Source organism: Egretta garzetta, unplaced genomic scaffold, assembly GCF_000687185.1.
Source record: "Egretta garzetta isolate BGI_Z169 unplaced genomic scaffold, ASM68718v1 scaffold85, whole genome shotgun sequence".
Lineage (NCBI taxonomy): Eukaryota > Metazoa > Chordata > Aves > Pelecaniformes > Ardeidae > Egretta > Egretta garzetta.
Window position 1 is genome coordinate 4,151,895 of NW_009259718.1, and position 16,705 is coordinate 4,168,599.

General features: G+C 44.3%; 1 protein-coding gene across 1 annotated transcript in view; it reads right to left on the reverse strand.

The window, feature by feature from the left end:
• CLCN1 (chloride voltage-gated channel 1) overlaps positions 1 to 16,705 on the reverse strand; it is a 42,179-nt gene that overhangs the window by 23,623 nt on the left and 1,851 nt on the right. The window contains exons 3-8 of the mRNA XM_035894620.1: positions 10,948 to 11,101; positions 10,290 to 10,421; positions 8,531 to 8,659; positions 8,307 to 8,426; positions 7,877 to 7,968; positions 1,551 to 1,629 (exon numbers count right to left, since the gene is read on the reverse strand). Coding sequence (XP_035750513.1) covers positions 1,551 to 1,629; positions 7,877 to 7,968; positions 8,307 to 8,426; positions 8,531 to 8,659; positions 10,290 to 10,421; positions 10,948 to 11,101 — 706 coding nt within the window. The remainder of the gene's footprint in view (positions 1 to 1,550; positions 1,630 to 7,876; positions 7,969 to 8,306; positions 8,427 to 8,530; positions 8,660 to 10,289; positions 10,422 to 10,947; positions 11,102 to 16,705) is intronic.

Sequence of the window (16,705 nt, forward strand, 5' to 3'; positions counted from 1 at the left end):
TGAAGAACGCAGTGAATGAATCTCAGGTGTGGTGTATGTAACCTTACCACACAATCCTTTTCTTAGTCAAAGCAGCTGCTCCACCAGTCATTACACTTGCACAGCTTTCCCATAAAACATTTTTATTAAAGAAGTAATTTACTACTGAGAATGGTAGATCTTCTCTGGTAGATCTTTCCTTTGGTGGCTCACAGAAAGCAGTTCTTTGTGTATTTCACTATCAAAACAGAATCTAGCAAGCACCATAAGCTCAGACATGTTAGAAAGATCTGTACTTTCATCCAGGCGCATAGCAAGCCTCTCACACTGCGTAATTTGTGCTGGCACTTGTTTCTTCAAATCTTCAGCAATGTTTTTTATGCATCTTCCCAACAGTGTTTGCTGACAAAGGAATGCATTTAACTTGACACCGTATTGCTTTCTGTGTATTATTTCAACCATTATTTCAACTGTGGCAGAAAGAACAATTGTTTCCCCAGTGGTATGTGGCTTTTTGTCTTTTACTATGAAGTAAGAAACCTCAAAGGAGGCTTGTAAACATTTATCATTAAGTTCAGTGAAATTTTTTAAAGTACTGGATTGAATATCACATAGCTTGAAACATCACTGAAAAAAATGCAGAGGTTTGTTTTCATCTTCTGGATGCTTAGTTTTTAGATGTCTTTCTAATTCTGGTAGCTTCATACCACCATTAGCTAAATTCTCAAAGCACAATATACACTTAGGGTGAGGTTCATCATTAATGATAGAAGATGTAAATCCATAATTCAATTAGTCTTTGATAATTTTAAAATTTTTGGACAATTTCTTGTCAGATCTGATTAGCTGGTCATTGTTTTTACCTTGTAATGTGTCTGATTAAGAGCTTGTACCATGAGTAGGAGAAATGTCAGCTCTGCCATTTTCTTGCCATTTGTCTGTGCTCACATTATTAGTATTAAATTCAACCCATGGTCTCTTTGCAGGAATCTTTTTAAGCCACTTGTCCATTTCGTGAGGGTTAGTTTAGTTAACATTGGATAATATAATCCTTAAATCCACTTAAGTGGGCACCCACTGATTTCAGCAGTATGCTGAAAGTGAGCAAATGAGTGAGGGCACCACTGTCAACCCTCTGCATTCTGAACAACACCACACCCAGGACACCTCATACGCTCTATGTGACAAGTGGCCGTCCGACATATGGACTGAGTGAGGGCACCAGTGGCAATACATATACCAAATATTAGTAAAGCTTAATTTATTTATTTTTTTTAGATAAAAAAAAGAAATACAATATTTTCTTCCCACACTGCAGTAGATCATCTCGCACACCCCAATTTGGAGACCACTGTTCTAGAGAGCCTTCCCCCCTTGCCTCCAGAAGGCTGAAAACATGTGGAAAAAAGACTGTCAGAGATGTTGGGGAGGTTGGTAACATTAAAGGTAAGCTTCTTTGTTCAAGGTAGATGACAGATCAAAATATGGTGCAGGAAAGGGGGAGAGGAGAAGAGGACTAGGCAGGAGAGGATTTAGGTACCTGAGAAAAAGGAAACAGAACAGCCACTTGCCTCCAAGTGGTGTCCCAAAGCAGCAGCCGACCCCCACAGCACAACCCACGGTCAGGACATCCGTGTAATAGTATGGCTGCTACTGGTGAAAGAGACAGAGACAGACAAACAGGAGAAAGAAGGAAAGAAAGCAGAGAGTGAGTAACAGAATTGGCAGATAAGGCCATGTGCTGTCACCCAGCTCTGTCACGAGTCTTAGAGTTACAGCTATGTTTATCTTCTCCCTTCTAGATGGCTTCAAAATATTCAAAAGACAAGACCTGGCACAAGACAGGCACATACCTGGAGACACATCTTTAAGACACGTGGGGAAGGCAGCGTCTAATCTTTCATTGAAACATGCACATTTCTGTCACTGCAGAAGAAATGTCTTGTGGAAAATCCTTCAGAGGGTGGAGAGCACATATGTATGTTTTACTCTGTTGCTTTTACTTTGGCAGGGAACCTTAGGGTGCACATGTGCCAGAGAGTGCCTCAAAAACCCCACCCTGTGAGTCTGTGTGCACAAGGCACATGCGTATCCAGAACCAGCTGTGAACAGATGCTAAAGGTCCTGTCACCCTAGGTGAGTGGGTAACAGATCACCTCGTAAAGGAGGGTACTGTCCTGGTGAAAATAATCGCGATAATAAATGGTATAAAAGGTAGAGTTTCTCCTGAGACAGTTTTGGAAGACATAAAGGTGCTGAAAGGGAGAAAATGCTCTCCCACTCGTTCTCCAAGATTTCACCCTGAAATGCCTGAGAATGGTGACAGATCAGCAGGTAGGTTTTCTTTTATTTTCTTTTGACTAAATCCTAGGTGGTGTATAATACACTGGTGTTAAAAGCCTCTGTATTTTGTACGTTCTACTATCATGTGTTCCCAAAGTAGCCTGTTAGAACTCCCAAGAGAATTTTGGGAAAGGGTGGTCTTGTTATGGTGGGAATCTGAGTGGCCAGGCTAAATTCCAAGGCCAGAAGGCCATGAATTCCTGTTTAACTGAGTAGGTGTTCGATAGAGCCTCAACCAAGAGGTGTCGCAAGGCTATCTCTGCACTGCCCAACAAAAAAGGACCATGGACCATTCTCTGACCCAGAACAATGTGTCCTTAGCCACACCTTTGTCCTAGGAAACTTTTGGACCCTATTACAGATGTTGTGGCCTAACACATTGTCATGTGCAGAACAGGGGTAGAATTCATAGAATCATAGAATGATGTAGGTTGGAAAAGACCTCTAAGGTCATCAAGTCCAACCATCAACCCAGCACTACTATGCCTACTGAATCATGCCCCTAAGCACCACATCTACATGTCTTTTAAATACCTCCAGGGGTAGTGACTCAACCACTTCTGTGCACAGCCTGTTCCAATGATTGACCACTCTTCCAGTAAAGAAATTTTTCCTAATATGCAATTGAAACCTCCCCTGATGCAACTTGAGGTCAGTTCCTCTTGTCCTATCACTTGTTACTTTGTAAAAGAGACCAACACCCACCTCACTACAACCTCCTTTCAGGTAGTTCTAGAGGGTGATAAGGTTTCCCCTCAGTCTCCTTTTCTCCAGGATAAACAATCCCAGATCCCTCAGCTGCTCTTCATAAGTCTTGTGCCCCAGACCTTTTCACCAGCTTCAATGCCTTCTCTGGACATGCTCCAGTGCCTCAATGTCCTTCTTGTAGTGAGGGACCCAAAACTGAACACAGTTTTCAAGGTGCGGCCTCACTAGTGCCAAGTACAGGGGGACGATCACTTCCCTGGTCCTGCTGACTACGCAATTCCTGATACAAACCAGGATGCCATTGGCCTTCTTGGCCACCTGGCCACACTGATGGCTCCTATTCAGCTGGCTGTCAACCAGGACCCCCAGGTCCTTTTCCACCAGGCAGCTTTCCAGCCACTCTTCCCCAAGCCTGTAGCATTGTGTGGGGTTGTTGTGACCCGAGTGCAGGACCTGTCACTTGGCCTTCTTGAATGTCATACAATTTGCCTTGGCTCATTGATACAGCCTGTCCAGGTCCCTCTGCAGAGCCCTCCTCCCCTGGAGCAGATCGACATTTCTACCCAGTTTCGTGTCATCTGCAAATTTACTGAGGGTGCACTCAATCCTCTCATCCAGACCATTGATAAAGAGATTAAACTGAGCCCTGGGGAACACCGCTTGTGACTGGCCACCACCTGGACTTAACTCCATTCACCACAACTTTCTGGGCTTCGCCGTGCATCCAGTTTTTTACCGAGTGAAGAGTATACAGGTCCGAGCCATGAGCAGCCAATTTCTCCAGGAAGATGCTGGAGAGACACTGTCACACTGGGAGACAATGTCAAAGGCTCTTCTAAAGTCCAGGTAGACAACACCCTCAGCCTTTCCCTCACCCACTAAGCAGGTCACCTTGCCATAGAAGGAGGCCAGGCTAGTCAAGCAGGACTTGCCTTTCATAAACCCATGCTGACTGGGCCTGATCACCTGCTTGTCCTGTATGTGGCACGTGATGGCACTCAAGACGATCTGCTCCATAACCTTGCCCGGCACCAAGGTCAGACTGACAGGCCTGTAGTTCCCTGTACCCTCCTTATGGCCCTTCTTGTAGCTGGGTGTCACATTTGCTAACCTCCACTCAGCAGGGACCTCCACAGTTAGCAAGGGTGACTGATAAATGATGGAAAGTGGCTTGGTGAGCACTTCCACCAGCTCCCTCGGTACCCTTGGGTGGATCCCATCCAGCCCCATAGACTTGTGTGTGTCTAAGTAGTGGAGCAGGTCACTAACCATTTCCCCTTGGATTATGGGGCCTTCATTTGGGGGCTGGATACCCAAAGAACAACTGGAGTTACTATTAAAGACTGAAGGAAAGAAGGCCTTAAGTACCTCAGCCTTTTCCTAATCCTTTGTCACTATGTTTCAGTTCAAAGTGGCTGGAATAGTGGGAGGGTTGTGTTGTAGCCCACCAGCATGGTGATTAATAGCTTGAAACTGAGGGTACATGCAACATGGCCAGCAGTATGGCAAGAGGTAATTAGAGTTGTTTGAAGGTGCAAAGCCTGATGGGACAGTGTTGAAGAACAGTATGAGATAGAAACACCTATAGCAACTACTGAGAATAGCCTGTGGCATCTCCCAGGATCCAGCACTCTGTCAGAGTGCTGATGCTGTGTAGCAGCACAGGAGTAGCCAGATAGACCAAACCAAACAGACAAAGAGTACCAGAGTGCACTCAGAAAAAGTAAGGTGGGCATCTTCTGCTTGTCATGGGCTAAATTGGCTTCTCAAATCCATTTTGAGGGCTTCTCATTAATACATAGGGTGGTGTTCACCCCCAACACCACCAAGAAGTTATACACCACGGGCAATATGATCTGAAGTTGCAAACTATATCCGTGACTAAGGTCAGCTAAAGACTACATCATTTGCAGGTAATGGAAATCACATTTGGCAATTTGGTGTGAAGCTTCATCTCCAACTCTCTGCTCAGAGCTGGGCTAACTCCAAGGCTAGATGAGGGTGCTCAGGATCTTGTCCAGGTGAGCTCTGAGCACCTCCAAGAGTAGAGATTCCTCAGCCTCTCTTGACACCTTTGCCACCCTGAACCACCTTTGGAGCAAGGGGAGATTTTTTTACAGTATAGATAGAATTTCCCTTGTTGTAACTTGTGTCTGTTGTCTCTTTTCCTTTCACTGTTCTCTGACAAGAGTTTGGCTATTTTGTGTCTCTAACATCTCTGCTATTAGACCACTCCCTCTTTAGCCTTGTCTTTTCTTCTCTAGCCTCTCCTACTGAACTATGTATAATGTGTCCTGCAGTCTCTAAGACTATATTAGTTCCAGGTACAGAGAAAGAAACAAGAACTGTAGATTGCATTATGGAAGATTTTTTTGATTTGGTTTTGTTTGCATTCTTTTTTTAACATTAAGTAATGATAACCATTAAGATACTCTGTTCTTCTGTGTACTACTGATGGTTCCACCTGACTATGGTCTAACCCTTGGTTTTGAACCTTCTTTCTCTCAAGGTTTTTGGCAGACTTACAAGATTTGCTTTGAAGCCTCAGACTTCAGCTCAGGCTGTCTCCAACTTGCTATATTGCCCACATATACACAGCTCTCAGCCTCTCTTGCTGGACCTGATTTTCTTCCTGGCACATCTTTTCTCAGGTTATCAACTGAAGAACCTCTAATCTGTAGCTGACAAACTATGTTCCTCCCTTTAATTAATAGCAAACCAGAGTAAAGATCATTATTATTGTTGATGCAAGACCATACTGCATTTTTCAGCTAACTCATCCATTTGAAGACTAACAGGAAAGTAGTGCATGGAAGTAATAAAGCCAACTTAGAAAACACATCACATTTCGAAACCTCCTTAAACTTCTGGGCACAATAACCATGGAGAGAGGTTTGGGGAAGTGCATGGGGGGAAAGTGAAATGAAGGCACAACAAAGAATGGAGAACATTTTAAGACAAATTATTTATGAATACATTTCCACTGATATAGGAAGAAGTTACCATGTGGCTCTGATGCATGTGCTGTTTAAGGAAATTCTATGAATCAGAAGACTAGTACAAATATGAGGGGACAGAGATGAATTTCCACATTTCTCCTCACAGCAGGATCATAGAAAAGTGTGAAGGGACCACTGGAGGTGTCTCCTCCAACTCCCTGCTCAGAGTTGCGCTATCTCCAAGGCTAGGTCAGGTTCTTGTCCAGGTGAGTCCTGAACATCTCCATGGGTGGAGATCCCCCAGACCCTCTGGGCATCTGTGCCAGTGTTGAGCCACCCTTGGGGTAGGGGAACATATTTTCCTTATACACAGTCAGAATTTCCCTTGTTGCAAATTGTGCCCATTGCGTCTTGCACTGTGCCACTCTGAAAAGAGCCCGGATCAATCTTCGCTAAAACGCCCCTTTAGGTGGTGGATGACATCATTTAGACCATCCCCCTTTAGCCTTTTGTCACTTAGGCTGAGCAAATCCAGCCTTCTCAGCCTCTCCTCATATACCATTACTCCAACCTCCCATCCATCTTCGCATATCTCTCATGTGGGGAGCCCAAAACTTTACACACTGATATTTCTGTTCTCCACTCCACTGATGAAGTATTCATACAGTAGTTTCCTGTTTCCATTATCACTTCCTGTCATACTTGCCATCATCTCCTGCCCTTAGTTGTTGGGGTTTTTTTAACTTCTGTTCTCTACTTGATCCTTAATAATTTTCTGGACAGACCTTGGTGCTCTCCAGGTTGAACAATGTCCATGGCTGGCAGGGACTGAACAAGCTGCATCACTAGAAATCAGCACATTAATAGGTGTCACTTTTCCTATGACCTTCCCTTTCTTTCACTGCCACCAGTTACATGAGAAAAGAAAGAACTCTTGTTGCTAGACCGGAGAGGTATCTGTGGAGAACCTGACTGAGAGAAAGAGATCTCACAGGAAGAGGCTAAAATGAGTTGTACATTAAATGTCACATATAGGAAGACACTTGCCTCCAAGAGGAGCCCCGAAGCAACATCCAACTCCAACTGCGCAAGCCGCCACCAGGAGGTCGAACTGCCTATGCACATTCTGGAACAGAGAGTGCAGCCAGAGAAGGGCATGCTGGGGTTAGAGGGAGCAAAGCCCAGGGGTTAGGGACAAAAAAAAAACCCAACAAACCAAAAAGCAACAGCCAGCAGCAGATTCAGCCATTGCTATTACAAATAGCAGGCTCTACACACTTTAGTGCAGTCTTTAGTACTGTCAGCTGGTCCTCAGCAGTGACACCTGGTGCTTATGCACAGGCAGGTTCCACTCAAGTAGAACAGCACCTCCCACTGTTGTACTACACAGCCAGTTTCTGCTGGGAGCCTGTATGTAAAGCAGTTCCTACATTTAGCTAGATATACAGTTAATAGATTTTTTTACACAACTAGTCAATACAGTGATCAGCCTGCAGAGGCTGTTCTGCGATAGCAAAAGCCCAGAGACAGTGTCAGTGTCTATAATTAGCAACGCTGTATAAATTTGGCTTAAAGACACACTGATCTTTGTCTGCAGCTACTTTTTTATACAGACAATGATCACAGTGCAAAGGTATCAGCATCATGAGATTGAAAACTCCTTAAATATGTATTCCAAACCAGTCTCTGTGTAATTGGTGGGTAACATCGGTGGTCCTGCACAGTTATTTGACTGTATGTCTGGCCTTCCACTACCATTTTCTTTGGCTTATATTTTAGCGGTCTGTAGCAGTACGGTGAACTTCAATCCCTATGTTTCCTCTCTGTTTTGTGGCCTACTAATACTATCCTATGTGTCTTAGGAGTTCAACCAGTGGAAGAGCTGTATGCAGAGATATGTGCCTTACCTCATACACACCACAGAAGATTGACATGAACTTGCTGAGTACTGCAGCACAGATACTGGCAATATGCACAAAAGGACCCTGCAATAGAAGAGAAGGAGAAAATCAGAGAGGGTTACCCTCTGGTTACTGTCAACCATTTAGCCATTGCAGATCTCTTAATTTCTCTTTGACCATCTCAGCCAGTCCTTCAATCTTCTTTTTTTCTTCCCTCTCAAAGACTATCTGACTTGAGTTCTTTGATATTTTCTATATCAAGCCTTTCAAAATAGAAGGAAAATGGCCAATGGAATGTAAGTGTTGCCGGAAAGAGCAGAGCTTTGAAAAGAGGAATGGTGGCAAAAGAAGGAAAAGATTCATAGACTCTTCTTCCACAGACAACCCCTCTCACCTCCCAGACCCTGGCCACTACTGAACATGAAACCAGAAGAATGCATGCCACTTCCAAGCCCAGCTGTGAGGCCCACAACTTTGGCCACAAAAGCTCTGAGAGTGAGATATTCCTTGAGGACCACTCCCCTCATAATAGTCTTGAGCTCTGGGATCCCAGACCCTGAAAACAGCAGCAGAGCAGGGGATGAATAAAACTGACAGGCAAATGGAATAGGAAAAAAAGAGACAGACAGAAACAGATCTTGCCATGCCTTCTGCCCTCACCAACAGCCTGTGGAGAGACGAGGTGGCAGAATATGGCCGCAAACAGAATAAGAACAAGTGGGTATGTGACCCACGCCAGATACTGCATAGGAACATTCGGGTGCAGCTCTCTGTACATCCACTTGTAGGCTGTAGACAGACAAACAAAGAAGTTGTCAGTAACCACAGCATCTCCAAACAGGTTGATAGACATCACAGAATCACACACTTGCTAAACCTGCCCATACTAAATCTACCTGAGAAATGCTCTCCTGAAGTCCTCATTTTCTAAGACAAGCCTTGTTATGTTTTCAGTACGATTCCCAAATAAAACAGAGGTTCTGCAGGCTGAAGTGGTTCTCTGTTCTTAGACATTATTAATACCTGTGCCCAAATGTGGTGGAAGAAGAGGTGTGTTACACGCAGTTGTGAGGATGAATTACTGTACGGGGTCTTTTATTCTGACAGCCTGAGGGCCTTATGTGGGACCTGAGGGACAATAAAGTGGTCCATCGACAGCTACTGCCCTCTTCTCCATCTCAATCACACTAAAAATTGTTCCTTCTTAAAAACTAGCATAAAAGCTCTGCTTGTGAGCAGCAGCATGAAGGGAGCTGTGCCAACTGCTAAAACAGCAGTGACACCATTGCTCAGCCAGGTACAACAGCACGAGCTGCCAAGAATCCAAACTGAACTGCAGCTCCTGTGCAGTCCATTTTCTTTGCCTGAGCTGGCTCCCCACACAGCAGGAGGCTGAGACTTGGTGGAGGGAAAGAAAAACAAACCAAACAACTCAGCTGCAGGGAGTATGAAGAACAGGGGCCCTCTGAGACTGGCAGGGTCATCTGGATGCCTGGTGGGTGGGAAAGCTCTAGAGGGAGGAAGGCTGGGCTGAAGGAATATTGGGAGCTTTGAGAAACTGCAGTGTCTGGTGGACGGCAGCAGCCCAGAGCACTGAGAGGGAAGGATTGGTGCGCATGTACGGGCCAGGGTCAGGACACTGAGGGTAAGGACAAAGGAACAGTGCAGTTAACAGGATGGGGGCAATGTTGTGTGTGCATGTGTGCACTGAACTGGGGGGGCAGGGGGACTGAAAGGCCTTGTAATTGTTATAACTGGCAAAGAGGAGAGGGACCACAGGAAAAATGCAGGGAAGATGCCCCTGCTCATTGCAGGGGGGTTGGACTAGATGACCTTTAAAGGTCTCTTCCAAAGAAAACTATTCTATGATTCCATGATCTACAAGACTGTGATTAGGAGAACTTTGTGAAAAGAGCCAAAGGAGAGAGCACTATGTGGCCAGGTAGCAGGAAACTGCAGGGCACTGTACAAAAAAATTGGAAAGACCAATAATGAGGTAAAAAGCAGAAACAGTGCCAGGAGGACACCTAAGAGCCCTTTCCCCTCCCCACCCCCCATGTGCTCAATAGATCCGGGGAGGATGGGAACCAGTATAACAGGAAGGACCACAGTACCACTTCCCTGTGCCCCTACATATTCAAGGGAGCAGGAGGGAAAGGGAGTAAAAATAATGGTTTGTCTTTTACTCATACACATGTCCTAAGCCTGCTTACTTCCAGTTTTTTCCCTGCCATCCCTTTAAAGAACCTCTCCCTACTTAACCTTTTCTCTACTATGTTGTAAGCACTTCAAAATTCCCAGGCAGTGAGGGATGAGAATGGGACACTGATATTAAAGGAGGAGGAACAGTGGTAACTGGGCTTAGTAAAACATTGATATCATTTACGGTGTGCTTTTGCAACACCTGAATGGCACCCACCCTGTAGGCTCTTCGCACTGGCATAATCCATTCCCCAGCTCACCAACGCCATGACCAGACCCAACAGAACCAAGAAAATCCAGTCCTCTCCAAGCTTCTTGGTAACATATTTCTGGATGCGTCTAGCACAGTCTGTGGAGGGAAGAGTGAACCGGAAAAACTGAGGGAACGTAGATGAAGCCTGTGGCTGTCTCTCTTCTCCTATGCTGAGAACTGACTACAATAAGGATTTATTTGGAAGCATCATGGACTTAGTGTTGAGGGACTGGTACCCATCCCTCTACTACACAGTCCTGCAAAATCTGATGCAGTTTCAAAAAAAAAAAGGGGGGGGGGGGGGGAGAGGAATTGTTTAACATCTTGTGCACTAGCAACAAAACTCTGACACAAGAAAGTCCTTTTATTCCTGTTACAGAAGTCTGTTTTGGAAAAAATTATTAACTTGGGACTGGTCTTTTTCCCAAACGGATCTTGGCTCTTTCTGGGATGAAAACTGGCATTAGAAAGTCTTTTGGAATCCACTGCAATTGCCTTTCCTTCCTCCTGTGCTTCTCCCCAGTCACAATTTTCTAGTCTTTTTGCCTTGCTTAGATTCTGTCTCTCTGGCTGGCCTACCCAGTGTCTGGTCATAGGGTAATGAAAGATAAATTGTCCCTACCTTGACATTTGGAATAGTGCTCTTCTTTGATCTCTACTTGACTGTCACGTTTCAGGGGTCTTTCATTGTTCTTTTGGGCCTGCTTCTTATTCAGTAGTTTTGCTGCTTCCTTCTCCGCATAGTCGGTTATCTGGTCTGTGTATTGGCCATAAAGCTAGAGGAGTAGAAAGCAAGAGATCAAAAGGAAAAGGTAAAGCAAATGCTCCTTCACAAATAACATTAAAGCAGAAAAGGCAGATCTACAAACAGAGGTGCAGACACAGATGTACCCAAACAGGGAGACAGAGACACAGAAACTCTCAGAAAGTTGCAGCACATTTTTTTTTTTTTTCTTTTTCCTTTTTGGTTCCCTCTTCCCAGCCTCCCAAAAAATCTTTTCATCTCCTTTTTGGGGGTACAAGATATGACCACAGAATATTAATTGCTTTCTAACATCCTGAGAAAGAGCTAGCTCTGGTCTGAAGAGGCTGAGCTGGCTTTCTGGAGGTACAAAGAAGGCCAAAAGAGTTCACATGAGGCTGTCGCACTCAGGGCTGTCTCATAGACTTCAGCAGCACTGTGAAACATCTCTGAAGGTTTTGAGAGGTATTACACTTTCAAACAGGCTGCGGGAATGTCCTGCATCTGTTCCTCCTGCTGCCAAGGAATGCTTAACAGGGCACACAGCCATTGACGGTGCCTATGGAGGAAAAGCAGCATCAGCTCAGAAATATCACAGGGTACAGCACTCCTCCTCCCATTATTTATCCAAATCATCATGCTAAGTACTCACATATCTCCAGCTCCTCTGAATTTCCTACCTACCTAATCTAGTCTTTGAAATGCAATTACCTAATCTACTCTTGAAATGCAATTACCAATGACATTTCACACATGAATCTGTAGTAAACAGAGGGAGTAAACAGGCCCTTGTGCCCTCTTGTCAACAAGATCTCAAGGGAGCTTGAAGGATCCTGACGGAGCCCCCTTGTTTGTTTATCAGATTCCCTTACCAGCAGCTATCCTACCTCACTCTTTCAGAGTATAGGTGGGGAAGGTGTGCATTTGAGAAGCAGAGAATAAGCCTCTCCTCATCCCATGCCCTTCAGTTAACCAGCTTTGACTTTACTTGAGGTCAGTTTACCACCTGATGCATGGCCTGTGATCTTGGCACTTCCCACGTGGGAGAAGTAACCCCTTGCTTCCTCCCCAGCCCAACATCTGCTCCTCTAAGATTTTCTGAGTGGCAAGAGGAGAGTGTGTGATGCTTCAACCAGCAAAATCAGACACTTCAGCTGGAGAATGACAAGACATGAGAGAGATATAAAGCACAATCACACTCTTAAGAGACATTTCTATTTGACAGCTTCACATCTTCTCCTTCTGAAGTGACACAGGAGACATTGCTCCTGTTCCCTGGGGATCTCCATGAACTGAAACATCACCTGTACAATGGGGATAATGCAGCTGAACTATTTATAAGAAAATTTGAGATCAAACAGATTCAGAGACTCACAGAAAGATTTACACTGGAAGGCACTTCTGGAGGCTTCTAGTCCAAGCCTCTACTTACAGCACACAAACTTGAAAGCAAGATGAGGCTGCTCCAGGCAACTCCTAAATATTTCCAAGGGTGGAAATTCCCCAGCTTCTCTAAGCACCTGTTTCAGTGCTCTACCAATTTATATTTCCACATGACAAATATGACTGAAGGTCCTAAGTAATTTATTTATTTGCATATATTCCTCAAGAGACACTTGAACCATGTGCAATAGCTCCCTACAAAATCCCTAGTGTTTTTTTCACAGAACACACATTTAGGTTTTTTTATATCATCCTGTTCTTCAGTGGCTTACCTGCTGTCTCTTAAAGAAATTGATCCTATCTGAATATTTGAAAGTATTTTTCCATTCATCACTGTATTGGAAGCTGACAAATTTAATGTTATTATTGACCCCATGATTGTCAACACACTCTAAGCAAATTAAGCAATGCAGACTCTTCGCAGTGAGGAATGGTCATGTTCTAATGCCCATAATACAGACAGGACCATGCAACATCAATCTGAAGGACTGCCAGACTTCCTATGCATGGTAAGCTGTCACATATAGAATCCAGTCCTAAACAGCAGACTGCTCTTTTTTTCCCTGACTGTGTCTATTTCAGCCAGAAATGCCAAGTACTAGGCAAATGCATCTTCACATCGCCTCAGCTAATGTTTCATTGCCCTTACATGGTCATGACGGATGTGTTTGTATAAAATATAGCTTAATTCAAACTATGAACTCAAACCTCTGTCAAGCATGATGTTCAAATTAGGATCTTCCATCTGCCCAGATGGAACAGCATGACAGTATAACAGTATGAAAGATAAAAGTCCTCATTGCTTCTATCTGGCTGGAAAATGGGGCACTCAGGATGTGGAAAAAAAGAAGTTAGTCTCTGGACACAAAAATAAAGGTTCTGTCTGGAGAAAAGTTAGTCTCAAGTCACTTAAAGAATGCTTGATACACGTGCTTTGCTTCTCTGGGATGCTGGCACTTTTTAAATGGTAGGAGATTTTGGGACAGTGAAAGAATCTGGAAATCAGAGAATGCCCTTAAAGCAAAATTAGATTAGGCATGAAATATCCACTCCATTAGAAGACATGTAAAACTAAAAATACAACACAGTAGGACTTAGACTGTTCCTTCCTTAGACTGATGCTCCCGCTCTAACAGAAGGAACACAGGGTTTCTGAGCACCAGGAAAACTGGAAAGAATTTTAAAATATATCAATTACCACCTAAAGGGTTGAGCCAGAAAAGGTCCTATCATGCCTAGCTTGGCTAAATGCTGAGTGAGAAAATCACAATAGTGCAAAACCAGTATAAATAAGAAAAACATCCAGGGAGAAAGCACAACCAGGGTAAAGTTCATATTCAGGGAGGAAGCATTTATTAATGTTTAACTGTCAACCAGCAGGACTTGTCTTTCCAAAAAAGATGGGGAAGTTCCATTGCTTAAGTAATGGAGGAAAAGCTGCACAGAATCTCAGGGGAAAAATATGTGCAGCACCACAATCTCAAGACTTTTTTGGGAGCTATTTTCTGAGACCTCAGCACCTGCATAAACCAGCCTTCCTCTCACAGTCCAAAGCCTAAGCTATTTCCCATGCCATTCAGAGTGAACAATATGTTCTCCACAGCATACTCCAGTCCTGAGATGTCCTCCCCCAGCACGGCCAGTGCATAGTGTTTTGAATCTGCTGCTCCTGGCCATTGAGGCAGCCTTGGGCTCTACTGCTCACCCCTCTCACTCCTGCCTTGTAGCCACCCTGCTATTCTTGAAATTATCTTCCTCAGGTTTTTTTCCTGATCGATAACAAAAAAGTAGCCATATTTGGTCTCAAAGGTGAAACCTCCCAAAACTCACTTCAGAAGTAAATTTAAATATCAGCAAAAAGTCTAGGGTCAACTGCTTAGGCATAGAGACAATGAGGCACACGTGAGGGGCAGGGGGCAGCAATAAAATAATAGTTCTTCCTGAAGAACAGAAGGCAAAGGGGAAATTCAACATCAGTCCCACCTCCTGAAGGGAGAGGTGGGTTGGAGAGAAACATCAGAGGGAGAATTCTCAAAGGGACACAGTGAAGGGCAAAAGGAAAAAGGCGTAACTTGCGAGAAAGTAAAGTCTGTGCAAAAGGGAAACGTGTCCCCATCCATGCCCTCTTGAGGGTGGTTCAGCACAGGAACAGGTGCCCAGAGGGGCTAGGGAATCTTCAGTCTTGGAGATGTTCAGAACTTGCCTGGACAAGGTCCTGGACAACCTTGGAGTCAGCCCTGTTGTGAGCAGGGGCTTGGGCTAGAGACCTCCAAAGGTCCCCTCCCACCTACACCTTTCCATGAGTCTGTTATTCTGTATTACTGCATTGCTAATTACTCATTACACATCCCTCCCACTACACCCATCTGTGTATTGCTGAGGGAGCTCTCTGCCATAAACGCCCTTTCTATAGTCAGGAATAACACAGCTTCTAAATACCTCACCAGCTGGAGCTGCTTTCTCATGCAGAAAAAAAACAATAAAAAATCCTACAATGTACGAGAATGTATATTTTTATTGATGTACATTATTACATCTTCTATCATATATCTACTATTTGTTATCTTGATTATAAAAAATATATATTATGATTATTATTCTACTACTATTATTATTTCCTATTAGTCACTATATGTTTTTTAACTATCGATTCTCTGAAGGTCCCAGGCCAAAGACCAAGATTCCACTATTCTGGGGCCTCTGTAAGCCTAATCAAATCACAGAGCCAGTCTGAAATGGCTTCCAACCTACATATAAAACAGAAGGCAACAACCAGCAAAAGAAAAGGGCACAACAGAATCAAAATCTCTCTGCCAACCGTTTTTTCACATGACAGCGGGGAAAGAAATAATAGTTACTCTGCATGGAAATGGATGAAAACACATGCAGTGGGTTGTTTTTCATGCTAATAACATGTGTGCATGTTTGTACAAGATGTGTACATTAGAATGCGTATTTATACTTTAGCTACATATGCATGGATGGCTAGCAAAACATACATATGCACAGCAAGCCTGGTTTTGCCAGAATATGTCTCCCTACAAAGTTTCATACATAAAAGTACATGCATACATGTGTATTTGATTGATTATGTAAAAGTATTCTAGGGTATATTTTTCAGTAAATCTATACATACAGCTGTCTTTTAAAGACTGCAAATTGTGTTCACAAATGTATGCTTGCTTGGGGACATTACTGTCTGAAGATATGCATGGGAATGCGTTTGATGGCCTCCTTGTTTGTACATGAGGTTGCCTATCCACATGCATTGACCAGCTGGAGCTGCGAGCAAAGACACACCAGTGCCAGGTAGCAAGAGCATGGAGGTAGGTTGTGTTGCCTGACTGTGGCATCTGCGCCTGCTTGTGAGAGTGGCTTTAGACACATGGGAACAGCGTATCAGCTGGATACATATGAAGTGGGATGCTTTTGCACATGGATGTGCTTTACCGGAGAACCAATTTGCATCCCAGAGCAGCCCCTGCCCCCAGCTCACTAACGCTTCATGTGGCACAAAGTGCATCTCATTAGCCCACCTCAGCACTCCAGTCCTAGGAGCTGCTCCACTCACACCCCACAGGGCAGGCACGTGCCATCCTCCCCACGAAGCCATGACACTCACCCAGGGCCAGCCAGAGGACTTGGGCACAGCTGATGGGGGATGAATCCCAGCAGAGCTCAGCTCCAGCTGGGCACATGCATCTCTCCATCCCATCCCACCCTGTGCTCACCCCATTAGTGTGGCTGCTGCAGCCAAACCATTGCCTTGCATTAATATAAATAAAGCATAAACTGCTCCAGTCCGACTTCTGTCCAGACACCTTCCCATTTGGGCTGCTGCTTCTAGATCAGCCAGGGAGTGGTTTTGCAAGAGTTTAGTATAGGAGGCATTTGCAAAGTCTCATATGTTTTAGATGATAGTTTCAGAAGAGAAGTTCCCGAATATGACCATGGAACTGATTCTCTAATCTTTTGCAGTGTGACACTACAATCCTCAGTGGGATGCTTATCTACTGGAAGAGAGATCCCTGGTGGCAAACGTGGCTTTTTCCCTGTTGGTAAATCACAGAAGTCTTCAGGAGATGATGAATGCATCCCCTCCCTCATCCCCCAATCATTCACCTAATTATTCAAGTAAGGGGATTTGTATTCATGTAAGGAGAAGCATCCACTCTATGAATTTCACAGTTACACA